Consider the following 18,960-nt stretch of genomic DNA (forward strand, 5'->3'; position numbering starts at 1 on the left):
ACAAGTTATCACATTGATAATAAGGTCCTAAGCATGCAATCAGTCATGAGGGACTTGGGCGCTCAGGTTGATAGCAAACTGACTTTTGACCACTATATTGCCTCCATTGTACGGAAAGCTTTCTACATGGCCCACCTCATTAGTAAGGGTATCTCATCCATGGACAAGGCAGTCATAACATCCCTGTATTCTTCCCTTATAAGACCCACTGTTTAGTACAATGTCCCTTTTGGCATGTACCTCACAAAGCACATGCAGCAGAGGTTCCTCTCCAGGAGACTCCAGGGCCTCAAACAACTACTCTACACAGATAGACTAAAAGCCCTGTCCCCCTACTCATTTTCATACAGACTCCTCAGAGGTGATCTCTGTCTGGCATACAAAGCAAACTCAGACCCCGCCTTGGTAAGACTGTTGCATATCCACAATTCAAGCACCACTTCAGTAACCCACATGCATGACCTTAACCTGGTCTGTGACATCAATAGGACTTATTGGCAGGACAGATTTGTGTCCCAATGACTCCCTCTTCAGTGGAATAGACTCCCTCTCCACCTCAAGCAGAGCACCTCATTAACCTTTTTAAGCACAACCTGGATAACTGGATGGGGAACAGAAGATACACCCCTGGGATTCCACCTGTGTTCCTGCTGGACAGGGACATCGGGTGCTGACTTGTCGGAACATGGGCTAAATTCTTTGCTTGTGAGGACCTCAGGGCCAGTTGCCTAGTAACTTCCAATGATCCTGTAATAGTGCTTCTTTAAAATTTGGAAAAACATCACAGTTCACTGCAATATATTTTATCTCTGCAGTTTATTTCATCACAGTTTTATTAGCTCTCTAATTACAATGATTAAAATGAAAATCTTTCCACAATGATTAATATTTTGGATTCAGAATATCATTTTAATATTCCAGTGGTTTGCTTGTAACCTTATCCTCCAGTTTAAAAAGTGGAGCCAAGTTCTGAGGTATGCTATCATGTGGGTGTCTTCAAAAGTACACTTCACACTGAAAAACTGTAAATTTCTCTCATTATATGCTGACCATACCTCAGTCCAATTATGTAAACTCACATCTGACTGTTATAGGGACCCTATGAACAACCATCACCATCCTCAGAGTTTAGTGGACAAGTAGGGAATGAAAGTACATTGCCAGCCCTTCCTTCCATATCACACAAGCATACTTACGGACAATTCTGAACTTCTAATCCACTTATCATATGCCTTTGGCAGGAAGCCATGGAGTATCCAGAGATAATCCATATGAACAGTGTGTGTGTGTGAGAGAGAGAGAGAGAGAGAGAAAGTGAGTGAGAGATAGAGGGAGGACATGCAGACTCTGTAAAGAAGGCACTTCAGCAAAGAATCAAACTAGAGAACCTCTTGCTTTGGAGCAGTAATGATACTCCTTAAGCCACTATACTGTGGACCCTCACTCCATGGACTCTGACTCCATAACTATACCATGAATCCTGTCTCCATAACTGTACCATGGATCCTGACTCCATGGGCTCTGACTCCATAACTATACCATGAATCCTGTCTCCATAACTATACCATGGATCCTGACTCCATGGACTCTGACTCCATAACTATACCATGAATCCGGTCTCCATAACTATACTATGGATCCTGACTCCATGGGCTCTGACTCCATAACTATACCATGAATCCTGTCTCCATAACTATACCATGGACCCTGACTCCATGGGCTCTGACTCCATAACTATACCATGGACCCTGACTCCATGGACCATGACTCCATAATTATACCATGCATCCTGACTCCTTAACTATACCAGGGACCCTGACTCCATAACTGTACCATGGACCCTGACTCAATAACTGTAACATGGACCCTGACTCCATAACTGTACCATGGACCCTGACTCCATGGGCTCTGACTCCATAACTATACCATGGACCCTGACTCCATGGACCATGACTCCATAATTATACCATGCATCCTGACTCCTTAACTATACCAGGGACCCTGACTCCATAACTGTACCATGGACCCTGACTCCATAACTGTACCATGGACCCTGACTCAATAACTGTAACATGGACCCTGACTCCATAACTGTACCATGGACCCTGACTCCATAGCTATACAGTGGACCCTGACTCCATAACTATACTGTGGACCATGACTCCATAACTGTACCATGGACCCTGACTCCATAACTATAAAATGGGCCCTGACTCCATAGCTATATTGTGGATCCTGACTCCATAACTGTACCATGGACCCTGACTCCATTAACTATACTGTGGATCCTGACTCTGTGACTATAATGTGGGCCCTGACTCCATACCTATATTGTGAACCCTGACTCCATAACAATGCCATGCACCCTGACTTCATAACTGTACTGTGGACCTTGACTCCATAACTATACCATGGACCCTGACTCGATAACTGTATTGTTGATCCTGACTTCATAACTATACCACGGACCCTGACTCCATAAGTATACTGTGGACCCTGACTCTATAACTATACCGTGGACCCTGACTCTATAACTATACCATGGACCCTGACTCCATAACTATACCATGAATCCTGACTCTATAACTATATTGTGGATCATGATTCCATAACTATACCATGAACCCTGTATCCATAACTGTTCTGTGGACCCTAACTCCAGAACTATACCATGGACCCTGTATCCATAACTGTTCTGTGGACCCTAACTCCAGAACTATACCATGGACCCTGACTCGATAACTATATTGTGAGCCCTGACTCTATAACTATACTGTGGACCCTGACTCCATAACTATACCATGGACTCTGACTCATTAACTGTACCATGGACCCTAACTCCATAACTATACCATGGACCCTGACTCAATAGCTATATTGTGGACCCAGACTTCATAACTATACAATGGACACTGACTCCATAAGTATATTGTGGACCCTGACTCCATAACTATACTGACTCCCTAACTATACTGTGGACCCTGACTCCATAACTATACCGTGGACCCTGATTCCATAACTATACCATGGACCCTGTATCCATAACTGTTCTGTGGACCCTGACTCCATAACTATACCATAGACCCTGACACCATAACTGCACTGTGGACTCTGACTCCATAACTATGCCATGGACCTTGACTCCATAACTATGCCATGGACTCTGACTCCATAACTATACCATGGACCCCTAACTCCATAACTATATTGTGGACCCTGACTCCTTAACTATATCATGGACCCTGACTCCATAACTATACCATGGACCATGACTCCATAAGTATACTGTAGACCCTGACTCCATAACTGCTATAACAATATCATGGACCCTGACTCCTTAACTATACCAATGACCCTGACTCCATAACTATACCATGGATCCTGAGTCTGCAACTATATTGTGGATCCTGACTCCATAACTATACTATGGATCCTGACTCCATAACTATATTGTGGACCCTGACTCCATAACTGTATCATGGACCCTGATTCCATAACTATACTGTGGATTCTGACTCCATAACTATAATGTGGATCCTGACTCTATAACTATACTGTGGATCCTGACTCCATAACTATACCATTGACCCTGTCTCCATAACTGTTCTGTGCACCCTGACTCCATAACTATGCCATGAACCCTGACTCCATAACTGTACTGTGGACCCTGATTCCATAGCTATACCATTGACTCTGACTCCATAACTGTACTGTGGACCCTAACTCTATAACTATATTGTGGACTATGACTCCACAACTATATTGTGGACCCTGACTCCATAGAAAAAAACGGAAAGCTCAGAGCCAAAACCAAATGAAAAATACGATCCAAGGCAGCAAAAAACCAGAGGAAGACTCCAAAAAACATTTATTTAAACACAGAACAAAAACTTCGTCCAAATCCTTCTCTCTCAAACGCTTTCGCTCAGTGCAATACTGAGCTTTATCAAGATAACAGTGTAGGACAAAATAGTCCTATTTAAATGTCTTCATAGAGATCATGTGATTCCTTAATTAAACTTAATCAAATTTAATTAATTGCTAGCTAGTTTAAAAATAAACAGCACAATATTATATAAAATATAAAATACATAAAATCCCAATAGATACATTTTCTTAAATATCATTTAAAAATCACAAAATGTTTGTGAGTGAATAAATAAATAATATTATGTATGTTATTTCATAAAACCATTTTCATAGTTATTGATTGTTGTGTCACTGTTAGTGTACAAAAAACATAGGAAATATAATAAAATACCACAATAAACAATAAAAATAAGAATAAAAATAATAATCAAATATTAAATATTCAAGCATTGCTACAGTAATTATATTCCCTATGCACAGAATAAATGATGAAATATAAATAAGTTAATGTAAATAATAAAGCTGATGATCTCTTGTTAAATATTACATATTATAACTTAGCCCTTCTTAATTTTAAAACACTGCTTAAATTCATATAGTCATTTAATCATGGCCATTTAGCAGCATCTAGTCTTAGCTGCCATATAAGCTGCCTATATTCCAATTTGGTCTCCCAGTCACCCCCTCTTCTGTCAGGTATTATCTGGTCTAAAACAATAAACTTGATTTCCATATCTGGGCAAGACAAAAAATGCTTGTAAAAAGCATTAGTCTCTTTTTTCTTTGAAATGTCGTAAAAGTGTTTGTAAATTCTTCTTCTTAGGGTCCTTTCTGTTTTCCCTATATAAAAACTTTGACATGTTGTGCAAAGACCTAAATATACAACATATTTTGCATTGCAATTAAAATATCTATTGGACCGGAATAGATATTTTCTAGATGGAATATATATGCTATGGTCATTCAAAATGGCAGGGCATTGTTTGCATGTTCCACATTTATAAGTTACTTTCTTAGATCTACTACCAGTGGTATTCACCATTTGTTTTCTCTCAAATAGTTCTTTCATATTAGTGTCCCTGCGTCTAACAAATTTAGGATTTTTTGGGACCTTTGTTAATAGTTCTTCATGCAATGTAAGAACTGGCCAGTACCTTAATATTGTTTCCTCTGTTAACTTAGAGTTGTTAGAGAATGTGTGTATGTAGCTAGTTTGTTCTAATTCCTGGGTATTCTTGTGCAAGTTACCCACTTGCAGTGTCATACACCCTAAAAGTGGCGGGTATTTTTCTTCTCTACATGTAGAAATTTCAGTGACCAAATTGTTAGCTAATTTGGCCGGGTAACCACTTTCACAGAATCTCTCTTCCAAAAAGCTCACCTCATTTAAAAAGTATTCCGCAGTACTACACATTCTAGAAGCACGGATTAATTGCCCTTTAATAATTCCTTTCTTTTGGTAGAAATGATGACTACTACCAAAATGCAGATAAGAATTAGAATATGTAGGCTTCTTGTATACTCTTGAAGCAAACTTGCCATTGGTGACATCTTTAATTATAGTTACATCCAAATAGTTCAAACTAATATTACTGACTGAGTATGTGAAAGTCAAAAAGGAAGTAGTGGAATTAATGTAACTAACAAATTTCTGAAAATCCACTTCTGTTCCATGCCATAACAAACATATATCATACAGGTACCTAACATAGTGTTTAATATATTTCACCCAGTCTGTGCCAAATATAAAAGTATGTTCCCATTTATGTAATACAATGTTCGCATATAAAGAGGCGCAAGAAGCTCCCATTGCAACTCCCAGTTTTTGTTTGTAAACTTCACCATTAAAACAAATGAAGTTGTTGCTTAACACAATTTCCATAAATTCAACTAGTAAGTTCACAACATTAGCCTCAAGATTGGCTTCTTTAACCAGAACCTCATTGAACCAATCAAGTCCTATTAAATGTGGTATACTGGGAAATAGTTGTACTATGTCAATGGTTACCATTAAAAGATCCGGGTGGTACAAGTGAGATCCCATACCTTTCAAAAAGTCCCAAGAATCTTTGCATATGTAGTTTAAAGATGTAACAAACGGTTTAAGGACATAGTCAATAAATTTCCCCAAAGGTTCTGTAATGCTTCCTTCACCAGAGACTATTGGTCTGAATTTCAAAGGGTCCAGCCCTTTATGTGTTTTTGGGATGCCAAAAATTACTGGGATTCTTGGTTTAGCTACAAATAGATAATTATACAGCTTTTCGTTGATAGCTCCTTGTAAAAGGTGGTCCATTAATAGATAGTTGATTTTAGAATATGCTATATGTAGCTCATTTCTTGATATTAGGTCATAGTGCTCAGCATCCTGTAGCATGTTATAAATGTATGTGTCATAGTCCATATTGTACATCAGAACTAAACCCCCTCCTTTATCCGGTTTCATTACTCTACACCCTTCTTCTTTTAATAGCTTGATTATGTGTGTTTCATTCAAACTTAAATTCTGGGGACCTGTAGCAGATTTTCTAGTATCAATGGCCCTTAGATCTCTTTCTACCAATTCTTCAAACACCTTAATGGAGGGGTGTGTGGGAGGGTTAAAAGTACTCTTTCTTGTGAGTGTATCACCTGGACAGGATTGACCCTTAAAATATAGAGATAAATTCAAATGTCTAACAAACATTTTGAGGTCTATTAATTCTTTTTCTAGATGAAATGATCGTGCTGGTACAAAATGCATGCCTCTTGTAAATAAGTTGAAATGCTCCTTCCTTATCGCTAAATCAGTAAAATTGTAAACAGTGAAGTTGTTATCCGTGGTCACCGTTTAACTTGTGGGGGTAGTGGAAGGTATATCTAGAGGAACACAGAAAAAAACGGAAATCTCAGAGCCAAAACCAAATGAAAAATACGATCCAAGGCACTTTCACTCAGTGATTAAGTTTAATTAAGGAATCACATGATCTCTATGGAGATATTTAAATAGGACTATTTTTTCCTACACTGTTATCTTGATAAAGCTCAGTAGTGCACTGAGCGAAAGCACTTGAGAGAGAAGGATTTGGACAAAGTTTTTGTTCTGTGTTTAAATAAATGTTTTTTGGATACTACCTCTGGCTTTTCGCTGCCTTGGATCGTATTTTTCATTTGGTTTTGGTTTTGGCTCTGAGCTTTCCGTTTTTTTCTGTGTTCCTGTTTTTGACTCATTCCATGGTAGAAGAAGTGGTGCAGAGCGACTTCATTGACACCCCACAGGTGCTTAAAGCATTAGACGAAAATGGGCCGGTCACTAGGGCTGAATTTAATAGAGTGCTGGATATGTTAACGCAATTAACAGAAGTTTTCAGTATTAGCAAGACGGATACAGTTTCAACGTTGCCAGGCAACCAGCAACAAGGACTGGAGCAGAAGAGAAGACGTATTTCCGGTGAATTCTTGCCAATGAACAGTGGCGTTCAGTCTGGGTCCAGTATCCAGCAGGGTATGAATAAACGGACTAACAAAGTGAGCAATCAGGGTGCGAGTGATGTAGGCAGCCATAATAAGGACTTTGACTTCAGTGCCTGGGCCGAACAGCAGTTTTGGTTTAAACAAGGTATAGATAACACTGTTAATAATGCTGACATTGAGCAAGACTTTAATATATTGCGTGACAAGCTGTACACTTTCAAAAGGAACCAACTGGAAATAGACTATTTAAAAGAATGTGTGAAAGTGGAAAGGGTTCCAAAAGGTTTAAGATGTTTTAAATTTCCAAATAATGTTCAAAAGGGTACTACATACTATAAGAAACTGTGTGATATTTTTAACCGTGCAGGAATTGAAATGTTAGAAGTTATGATAGCAGAGTATGAAGCAAATGCGGATTCTCTGCTTAAGGATTTAAATGTGTTGAATAACACGTTGGTAAATGACAAGAATTTTGATTCAGTGAAGCGCAACTATGATAATATTTTTAATGAAGTGGACCAATTCTGTGTTAAGGTTGTGAACCGTAAGATCCACAAACTGGAGGGGGACCTTAGAGAGTATAGTAAAGGCACGGCGTACCCACTCCCAGTTAAGACTAGACGGGCTAGTAACACTGTGATGCAGCACAATAATGCCCAGAGTAACAATAATGATGAGCCGCAGGCTGATTTACCTAGGAGTGAGAGATTAGCAGAGAAGGAAAGGAAGAACTCTCATCAGGATTTTATATTTCCCCCAGACAAATCAGGGGGGAGGGGGGCCAGATTCCCAGTGAGGAGATGGAACAAATAACTGAAACCAGTTACACTGATCCTGACCAAGACGGGTTTGGACCTCTAGATATACCTTCCACTACCCCCACAAGTTACACGGTGACCACGGATAACAACTTCACTGTTTACAATTTCACTGATTTAGTGAAAAGGAAGGAGCATTTCAACTTATTTACAAGAGGCATGCATTTTGTACCAGCACAATCATTTCATCTAGAAAAAGAATTAATAGACCTCAAAATGTTTGTTAGACATTTGAATTTATCTCTATATTTTAAGGGTCAATCCTGTCCAGGTGATACACTCACAAGAAAGAGTACTTTTAACCCTCCCACACACCCCTCCATTAAGGTGTTTGAAGAATTGGTAGAAAGAGATTTAAGGGCCACTGATACTAGAAAATCTGCTACAGGTCCCCAGAATTTAAGTTTGAATGAAACACACATAATCAAGCTATTAAAAGAAGAAGGGTGTAGAGTAATGAAACCGGATAAAGGAGGGGGTTTAGTTCTGATGTACAATATGGACTATGACACATACATTTACAACATGCTACAGGATGTTGAGCACTATGACCTAATATCAAGAAATGAGCTACATATAGCATATTCTAAAATCAACTATCTATTAATGGACCACCTTTTACAAAGAGCTATCAACGAAAAGCTGTATAATTATCTATTTGTAGCTAAACCAAGAATCCCAGTAATTTTTGGCATCCCAAAAACCCATAAAGGGCTGGACCCTTTGAAATTCAGACCAATAGTCTCTGGTGAAGGAAGCATTACAGAACCTTTGGGGAAATTTATTGACTATGTCCTTAAACAGTTTGTTACATCTTTAAACTACATATGCAAAGATTCTTGGGACTTTTTGAAAGGTATGGGATCTCACTTGTACCACCCGGATCTTTTAATGGTAACTATTGACATAGTACAACTATTTCCCAGTATACCACATTTAATAGGTCTTGATTGGTTCAATGAGGTTCTGGTTAAAGAAGCCAGTCTTGAGGCTAATGTTGTGAACTTACTAGTTGAATTTATGGAAATTGTGTTAAGCAACAACTTCATTTGTTTTAATCCATAACTATACTGTGGACTCTTGCCCCACAGCACAACTCTGTCCTTTTCTCCACTGTAGTGCGATCTCGGAGTTGGTATATATAGTTGGGGGGGCACAACCCCCCACATCAGCGGGTGTGGTGTGCAAAGCCATCCACTTGGGTAGGTTAGATTTAGCTAGATTTGGGTCAATTGTGCTGTGGGACAAGTATTTCTTTGTTCTGGGAGTATTCAGTAAATTGCAGAAGTGATTTTCGCTGAATGCGGGTCAATGAACGCGTGTTTGCTGAACAGTGACTTCAGCAAACTAATATAGACCCCAGTAAGGAGCTGAGCAACAAGGATTTGATGGAGCTAGAGTCACAAAGAGCCCTGCAGGAAGTCATGGAGGAGGAAGAACACAATGCTGTGGAACACAAGAAATTCACCTGTAAGCAGGTGGCTGAAGATTTCAACATGATTGCCAAGGAACATGCTTCTTTTGAGTCTCAGGACCCAAACAATGAAAAGTTTCCAAAACTGTGTGCAGTTACTCATGAAGCTATTGCTTGCTACAGGAATATTTATGAGGATAAGAAAAAATTAACAGTACAGATATCTCTTGATATATATCTCAAGAGAGCTCAGGTGGGACATAAAACACAAGAACAACAAAAACAAGAACCAATGTGCCATCAACATCCATAGGAGGTTCTTTGAATATTCCCAGTTCCTGATGGCATTCCATCTGCACACTCATCACCATCCTTTACCTAAGTATTGTGTACGGTATTATGTTATTATACTTTAATGTACTGTTTAAGGTTGGTAAAAATACACGACTGTCAAAAAATATAGCACTACTGCCAAGTATTAGTAGTACTTAAAACAATTTACTAATTACCTTAGTTGTATAGTATAGCATTTTTATCTTTGTCATGCATATTTGTGTTTTTTGGTGATTATTGGTACAATTTTGGTGGTTATTGGTACAATTTTGGGCACATTCCATTAATTATCAAGGGTATGTTGGACTTAAAAACATTTTCAGCTTATGACAAACCCCTAGTAACGTAACCTGCTCATAAGTAGGGGAGCACCTGTAATGTGTAAACCAGGTTTTGATGCTGCTTTAGGCTGTATTGTTACATTCCTGTTTGAAACTCTAAATGCTACATGAACGGCAGAAACTTGTACTTTGTGACTTCATAAATCTACTGGTAAAATGTTCAAGAAGCGTGAACACAACTGGTAGAAGATTCAACCCAACGAAAAATCTAAAATAACATTTTTGCAGGAGGTAGCACCCCCCCACATCCCCTATGTGTGGATAACTTGCAGCCCCCCCTGCATTCCCTATGTGAGGATAACTTGCAGCCACCTGCATTCCCTATATATATATATATATATATACATATATATATATATATATATATATATATATATATATATATACAGATTTAGATATATATTACATTTGTTTACCAAGAAAGTCCAGCTGGACATATGTTCTTCTTCAGTGGAGGCCTGGGGAGAAAAGCTCCTATGTAATAAAGTAACATATGTAAAGTACATCATAACAATAGAAATAGTTGGAAATATAACATATATAAGTTGTTGTTTGTCTTTTCCCGGTTAGGGGTTGCCACAGTGGAACTCCGGTCCACTAATGATTGGCAGTAGATTTTGATGGTGCCAAGCTGCCAACCCAATGCCCAGCCTTCAGCGAAGGCATGCCCATTCATGCATGTCTTTCGGAGGCCACTCGACCGTGGGGAGGACATGCAGACTCCACACAGAAGGCACTCCAGCCGGGAATTGAACTGGAGAATCTCTTGCTGTGAGGCAACAATGCTACCGGTGTACCACCACGGATAAATATAACATATATAATTACTTAAATATAACATATATAAGGAATATATGTAAAATACATTATAACAATCAAAATTGTAGGAAATATTACAACGCTGTACATATAATACACTGAAAGAAATTGAGTTACATTTCAAGTACTGAGGAACTGAACAATCAACATTAAGATAAGGAAATATCAAGTTAGGTATTTTAGGTGTTAATTATAACTATTTACATAGCATTATAAGCAGTCATTTCCAAGTTTATACTGAAGATCAGATACAACTGAGCATGGAGGGTTAGAAGGGATATTAAGGAGCAGAATGAGATAAGAGAGAGGACGATCCTGGGGAGGTGCAGGAACAGAGACATATATATCTATATGTACAATGGATATAAAAAGTTTGCACACCCCTGTTAAAATGCTAGGTTTTTATGATATAAAAAAAGAGACCAGAATAAATCATTTCAAAACTTTTCCCACCTTTAATGTGACCTATAACCTGTACAATTCGATTAAAAAACAAATCTGTTAGAGGAAAAATATAAAAAAATAAAAAAATGTACAATAAGTTGGTTGCATAAGTGTGCACACCCTTAAACTAATACTTTGTTGAAGCACCTTTTGATTTAATTACAGCATTCAATCTTCTTGGGTAGGAGTCTATCAGCATGGCACATCTTGACTTGAAAATATTTGCCCACTCTTCCTTGCAGAAGCACTCCAAATCTGTCAGATTGTGAGGGCATCTCTTGTGCCCAACCCTCCTGAGGTCACCTCACATTTTCTGTTGGATTTAGGTCTGAGCTCTGGCTGAGCCATTCCAAAACTTTAATTTTCTTCTGGTGAAGCCATTCTTTTGTTGATTTTGTTGATTTGGATGTATGCTTGGGGTCATTGTCTTGTTGAAAGGTGAAATTCCTCATCATCTTCAGCTTTCTAGCAGACGCCTGAAGGTTTTGGGCCAAAAGTTACTGGTATTTGGAACTGTTCATAATTCCCTCCACCTTGACTAAAGCCTAGTTCCAGCTGAAGAAAAGCAACCCCAAAGCATGATACTGCCACCACCATGCTTCACTGTGGGCATGGTGTTCTTCTGGTGATGTAAAGTGTTTTTGCGCCAAATGTACCTTTTGAAATTGTGGCCAAAAAGTTCAGCCTTGGTCTCGTCAGACCATAATACATTTTTCCACATGCTTTTGGGAGTCTTGATATATTTTTTTGCAAATTTTAACTGAGCCTGGATGTTTTTCTGTGTAAGAAAAGGCTTCTGTCTTGCAACCCCACCCCTTAGCCCAGACATATGGAGAATACAGGAGATTGTTGCCACATGTAGCCCACAACCAGTACTTGCCAGAAATTTCTGCAGCTCCTTCAGTGTTGCTGTAGGTCTCTTGGCAGCCCCCCTGACCAGTTTTTGTCATGTCTTTTCATCACTTTTGGAGGGATAGAATAAAAAGCAGACGTGCCCGTAGAGCAAAACAATGGAGGGTCCTCAGTCAATTCAAACACTCGATGAAAGGCAGAATAGAACTGCAGGTTACCAAAAAATCCAAGTCTTCTTATTTGTACAAAAGGCAGTTTTATTTAAATAAAATTGGTAAGCGCTTTCACAAAAAATAACGTCTGTTATATGGTCTGATGAAGCTATTTTTGTGAAAGCGCTTACCAATTTTATTTAAATAAAACTGCCTTTTGTACAAATAAGAAGACTTGGATTTTTTGGTAACCTGCAGTTCTATTCTGCCTTTCATCGAGTGTTTGAATTGACTGAGGACCCTCCATTGTTTTGCTCTACGGGCACGTCTGCTTTTTATTCTATTTTTCTACTTGTTGTTGCCCTTTTGTAGAGCATTCACTCCGTTTGGTGATTTTCATTTTTTGATTACTTTTGGAGGGATGTCCAGTTCTTTGCAACATTACTGTTGTCCCATATTTTCTCCACTTTTTGATGACTGTCTTCACTGTGTTCCATGGTATATCCAATGCTGTGGAAATGTTTTTTTACCCTTCTCCTGACTGATACCTTTCAACAATGAGATCCCTTTGATGCTTTGTAAGCTCTCTGCAAAACATGGCTTTTGCTGTAGTAGGCAACTGAGTAAATGTCAGGAAAATCCTACTAGGACAGCTGAACTTTATTTGGGGTTAATCAGAGTCTCTTTAATTGATGACAGGTGTGTTCCCAAGAAGACTGAATGCTGTCATTAAATCAAAAGGTGCTTCAGCAAAGTATTAGTTTAAGGGTGTGCACACTTAGGCAACCAGTGTACTGTACATTTTTAGTTTTTATATTTTTTCACCTAACAGATTTGTTTGTTTTTCAATTGAATTGTACAGATCATAAGTCACATTAAATGTGGAAAAAGTATTGAAATGATTTATTGTGGTCTCATTTTTATATCACAAAAACCTGGCATTTTAACAGGGATGTGTAAACTGTTTATATCCACTGTGTGTGTGTGTGTATATATATGCATAAATATATATATATATATATATATATATATATATATATATATATATATATATACATACATATACATATATGCATATATATATGTATATATATATATATATATATATATATATATATATATATATGTGTGTGTGTGTGTATATGTATGTATATATATATATATATATATATATATATATATATATATAAATAAATATTTTTTCACTTTGTAGTCAAGTTATTGCTGAGTAAATGTTGTATTTTATTATCTGAGTGTGTCTTGTAAGGGAAATATTTTTTTTCTGTTGTTACTATGTAATTAGGATGACATGGCCAACTTTCAGGCATATTTGTGCTGGAAAGGATAAATAAGCGTATTTGTAAATATTACAATAATCATTAACTGTTGGGCTATGTGTGTTTCATATAAGCATGTTATATAATGATTTAAAATGTTTATTTTTGCATCTATCTGAGTGAGTTTGCAGTTTACTGACAATATGTATACTAATGTTGATTAACATTGTCAATTTATGCTCTACAGATAATAATGTCATCTTGAATATGAAATACAAGCTGGATCCAGGAAAACAGAATATTAACCTGCAGCTTACAGATACAGGAGGCAAATCCCAGACACTGACTGTCGAAGCTGTTGTTTGTGAGTGCAGTGGAGACCATACCAGGTGCAGTGAAAAAATGGGATATGTTGCTGGTATCAGCCTGCCAGCTATACTGGCAATCATCGGAGCCATCTTATTACTTCTAAGTAAGTTTTATTCCCCAGTTTGGCATAAGTTAGCAGAAACAACTGACATTTATGCAACAGTGCCAAGGAAGGTAGGTTGCCTTCCGACAGAGACATAGATTAAGGTGTTATTAAAAGAAAGGATTAAAACCCCTTTTCAGGTAATCAGAGTAGGAGTGATATGGAGCAGACTATGTATCAAAAGGATCCAACTGATGTGTGAAAGAGCCTCTTATTTAGACTCAGGTGGCAAATTCCTAAAATAAGTTCCAAGAGAACTGGTAGTTGCTAGTGTGGTTTAAGCCACTAAATATAAAACAGGTCACATTTCCTACATACTTGTTAGTATATGTAACAGTTGTTTTAACTAGGGGGTAGAAAAGCACAAATCTGTGTTCTAATACTACACATCACTTTAATTTACCCTCTATTTGAACAGGTTTAAAACTCTTTATTTTTAAGCTGCATAAATAGATGGTAAATAGTGGATTCTTAAGTATGATCATGAAGAATGAGGCACTGCGAAGTGTGTGTGATCACTGATTATTGAAGTAAGAGCGATGTTGCTGAGTCCTTATCACTGATTGTTGAAGTAAGAGTGATGTTGTTGAGTTGTTAGTGATTGTTGATGAAGTAAGATGATCTTGTTGAGTTATCACTGATTGTTGATGACATAAGAGTGATCTTGTTGAGTTATCACTGATTGTTGAATAAGTAAGAGGGATGCTGTTGAGTTCTTATCACTGATTGTTGATGAAGTAAAATGGATGTTGAGTTATCACTAATTGTTGACAAAAGATAGATATTGAGCTGCTATCACTGATTGTTGAAAATGTTAGTGGGATGTTGAGTTGTCATTGATTGTTGAAGACATAACAGGGATGTTGTTGAGTTGCTATTACTGATTGTTGAAGTAAGAATGATGTTGAGCTGTTATCACTGATTGTTGATAAAGTACGATGGATGTTGTTGAGCTGTTATCACTGATTGTTGAATAGGTAAGAGGGATGCGGTTGAGTTATCACTGATTGTTGAAGTAAGAGCGATGTCGTTGTGCTGTTATCACTGATTGTTGCTGAAGTAAGAGCATTGTTGTTGAGTTATTATCACTGAGTGTTGAATAAGTAAGAGAGATGCCATTGAGTTGTTATCACTGATTGTTGAAGAAGCAAGAGGGATGTTGTTGAGTTATCACTAATTGTTGACAAAATAAGATAGATATTGAGCTGCTATCACTGATTGTTGAAAATGTTAGTGGGATGTTGAGTTGTCATTAATTGTTGAAAGCTAACAGGGATGTTGTTGAGTTATTATCACTGAGTGTTGATGAAGTAAGAGTGATATTGTTGAGTTGTTATCACTGATTTTTGAAGTAAGAGCGATGTCGTTGTGCTGTTATCACTGATTGTTGATGAAGTAAGAGCATTGTTGTTGAGTTATTATCACTGATTGTTGAATAAGTAAGAGAGATGCTATTGAGTTGCTATCACTGATTGTTGAAGAAGCAAGAGGGATGTTGTTGAGTTATCACTAATTGTTGACAAAATAAGATAGATATTAAGCTGCTATCATTGATTGTTGAATACATTAGTGGGATGTTGAGTTGTCATTGATTGTTGAAGACGTAACAGGGATATTGTTGAGTTGCTATCACTGATAATTGAAGAAGTAAGAGGATAGTTATTGAGTTGTTATCACTCATTATTGAATAAATAAGAGGGAGGTTGCTGAGTTGTTAAACCTAAGTGGATTTTAAATTTTATTTTTGTGACATTCGGCAGTTGGCCTAGTGATTATTTTCCCTGAAAAAAATTTTGCTAAAATGATTGTTCGACAGATAGAGGTTTCGACAAATAAAGTTCACTGAAGAGGCATTCACCGAATAGGTTGTTCGATGATGTGCTGTAGATCCTATTAGAACATAGTGGTAGTTTTGATTATTTCAAGTTTTAGTAATATCCTCATTAAAGTTACCGAGGGGAGGTAATGTACTGATGGCATAAGATACATTAGAAGCAAGATAATTCTATGTTATACTTTATTAACCAGGTTAGTCACACTAGGCCAGTAGTCTGTTTTCAGGGAAGACCTGAAATATTACTTACACTACTAGGGAAATTTTGGCCAGGGCACTGGAGAACTTTCCATACCCATCATTGTTGTGAGTGGGTACCATTTTGAAAGAGCACTTCCTGTTTCCATTCCAGATGCAGAGGCAACCTGATAAACAGGAAGGCATATGGAGAGAGAAGAGGATGATGAAGTATTGAAAGAAATGAAGAAAAAAGCAAATATAGAGTCCGGAAAACATGTGCAGCAGTCTGAGGAAATGCTTCAAAGAAACCTGTTTGATGGAGATGAGTCAGCAAGTGATGGATGTATAATTACAACCCTCCAGCTAGGAGGGTTGCAGGATGATTTGCTTAGAGAAATGGTGGTACAGAGAAGCCAGGAAATGAAGGAGATATTTCCTGGGAGGAACATTATGGTGAAAATACAAAAAGAGGATGCAGAGACATTCCTGAAGAATAGCGGTAAGATGGAAGAGAAAATATATGCCGAGAAAGTAAAAGAAGCCAAAAATAGAGTAGCAGAAAAGAAGGCAGAAGAAAATGAAAAAATGAAAGTATGCAATAAGAGCTCAAAGTTAACAAGACAAAGAAGATGATGTGTATGAAATGTGGGGCAATTTATTAGCCCCTTTGGGTGTAAAGCACATGAGGTAAGAGCATTTATTTTTATTAACAAAAAGATATTTTGTGACATTATATCTGAGATTTTTTTCAATGGAAAATTTTCTTGGAGAATATGAAAAAAGAAAGACTGTTTCAAAATCAAGAAAGAAAGACTGTAACACCTGGAATCTTTATGTGATAAAAGCATGTAACAGTGAAACAAAAAGAAGATTCATGTACAATTTCAAAAAGAGGTAGAAAGACAGACTCTGAAAGGTCTTTTGTAAGCTTTATGTAAATAAGTTCTGAACATTAAAAACCATTTAAGACAAAAGAGGTTTACGGACTGGTGGATGGGACTGTAAAACTGGGTTAAAAAGAAAAAAAGAAAAATATATACGTATACCAAGCATGATTATTGTGGGGGGGTAGGGTGTTGTAGCATAGTGGGGACAACCCAAAACATGGTATTTTTTTTTGTTTTGTTTTGTTTTTTTTTGTGGAAAAGAAGGACATTTGTTAAGTAACTGTGACAAAAGAAAATGTTATATTGTGGGGAAATGGAAGCTGATACAAAACAATGTATATTGAAATGTTATAAATGCAACAAAAATGGACATTTATAGATGGATTACAAAAATGAAACTAACAGTAATGGAAAAAGAAAAGGAAAGAGTAGAGATTTTAGAAGTAGTATAAACAGAAGAAAAATAGACAAGAAAAAATAATAAAGAGGACATAGACGAAGGTTTTAAAAGAAGTTATGAATAAGACATAAACTGGGAGTTAATAAAGTGAAAAACGAATTCTATTGGTAAAAAAAGGTAAAAGAGAAAAAGAAAATGTAAAGGGATAAGTACAAAAGAAAGGAATGTGTGAAAAAGAATATCTACAGCTAAAGTTTGGGGTTTGGTATAATGTTTAAGGTGTTTGACTTACAGATATGAGGTACAGTGTTTGATTCTCACCTTTGGAGAAGAAGTCAGTTAAGCTTAGACTAGCCTAATTAGAAAGATAGCCTAGTAATTAGCTATGAAGTTAAGAAATCATCAATCTAAGAAAAAGGGAAAATGAAAATTTTAGAGTGATTTCTGTAAATGTAAATAATGTAAGAAGAATAGGAATTTTGGAGTGGTGTCATAAATGTGATGTATATGTAATTACATTAGAAGACACAATATTTTTAACAAATGAAGAAAGATTGCAAACAGAGAAATTATGGGGAGGAAATATAATCTGTAATCTGGGAAATGAGAGATGTTCTAGAATAGCTGTATTCTGTAGAAATACAGTAAAGATATTAAATGTAACTGTAGCAAAAATGCAATATTGACCATTGTAGATTTAAAATGGAAAGAACAAGTCTATACAATTACAATTGTATATTCTTACACTAACTATAGAGAAAGGGAAAGCTTATTTAATCAGATTTTAGAGTATGTGTTGATAAATATTAATATTATAATAGCAGGAGACTTTAAATGTGACTTAACAGGCAAGCATAAAAAGAAAGGAAATAATATAAGAAAAATGTTAGAAGTTATAAGCTGTGGTAAGTTAAACCTTTGGGACAAAAATTCATGGACTTACAAAAGGGGTCAACATAGAACTGAAACCGATTATTTTATAGCATCAGAAGGTTTAGTGATAGGAGAAGAGGAGGTGGTTGAAACAGGATTTTTTGATCATCTTGCATTATGGCTAGTGATAGAAGAAAACAAATAATAGATACAAATAGGTAAAAGAATGAAAAAGACAAATGAGACAGCATGGAATGAAGAAGAAAATAGATTAGTAATGCAGTTATGGAAAGATCATATTCCTATGACAATATTTTGTAAGAACTGCTCTGAATGGTGGATGATATTTAAGTAAAAATATAAAAACTGTTTTTTATAGTGGCGATATGAGGTAAAAAAAGTAGAGAAAGAAAAATATAAAAGAACATATAATAATGCATTGGAAAATTTAGAACATAATGATAGAAAACACTTTAACAAAGAAAAAGAAGTATATGACAGACATCAAGAAAAAATGCAATAATTATTATATAAGAAAAGA

At 36.7% G+C, this 18,960-nt stretch overlaps 1 protein-coding gene across 1 annotated transcript in view; it reads left to right on the forward strand.

Annotated features, from left to right (window-relative positions):
- LOC122810419 (B-cadherin-like) overlaps positions 1-18,960 on the forward strand; it is a 766,834-nt gene that overhangs the window by 596,440 nt on the left and 151,434 nt on the right. Inside the window, exon 13 of the mRNA XM_044082031.1 lies at positions 14,021-14,245. Within this exon, the coding sequence (XP_043937966.1) occupies positions 14,021-14,245 (225 nt within the window). The remainder of the gene's footprint in view (positions 1-14,020; positions 14,246-18,960) is intronic.

This window comes from Protopterus annectens, chromosome 8.part1, assembly GCF_019279795.1.
Source record: "Protopterus annectens isolate FY-2018-M chromosome 8.part1, PAN1.0, whole genome shotgun sequence".
Classification (NCBI taxonomy): domain Eukaryota; kingdom Metazoa; phylum Chordata; order Ceratodontiformes; family Protopteridae; genus Protopterus; species Protopterus annectens.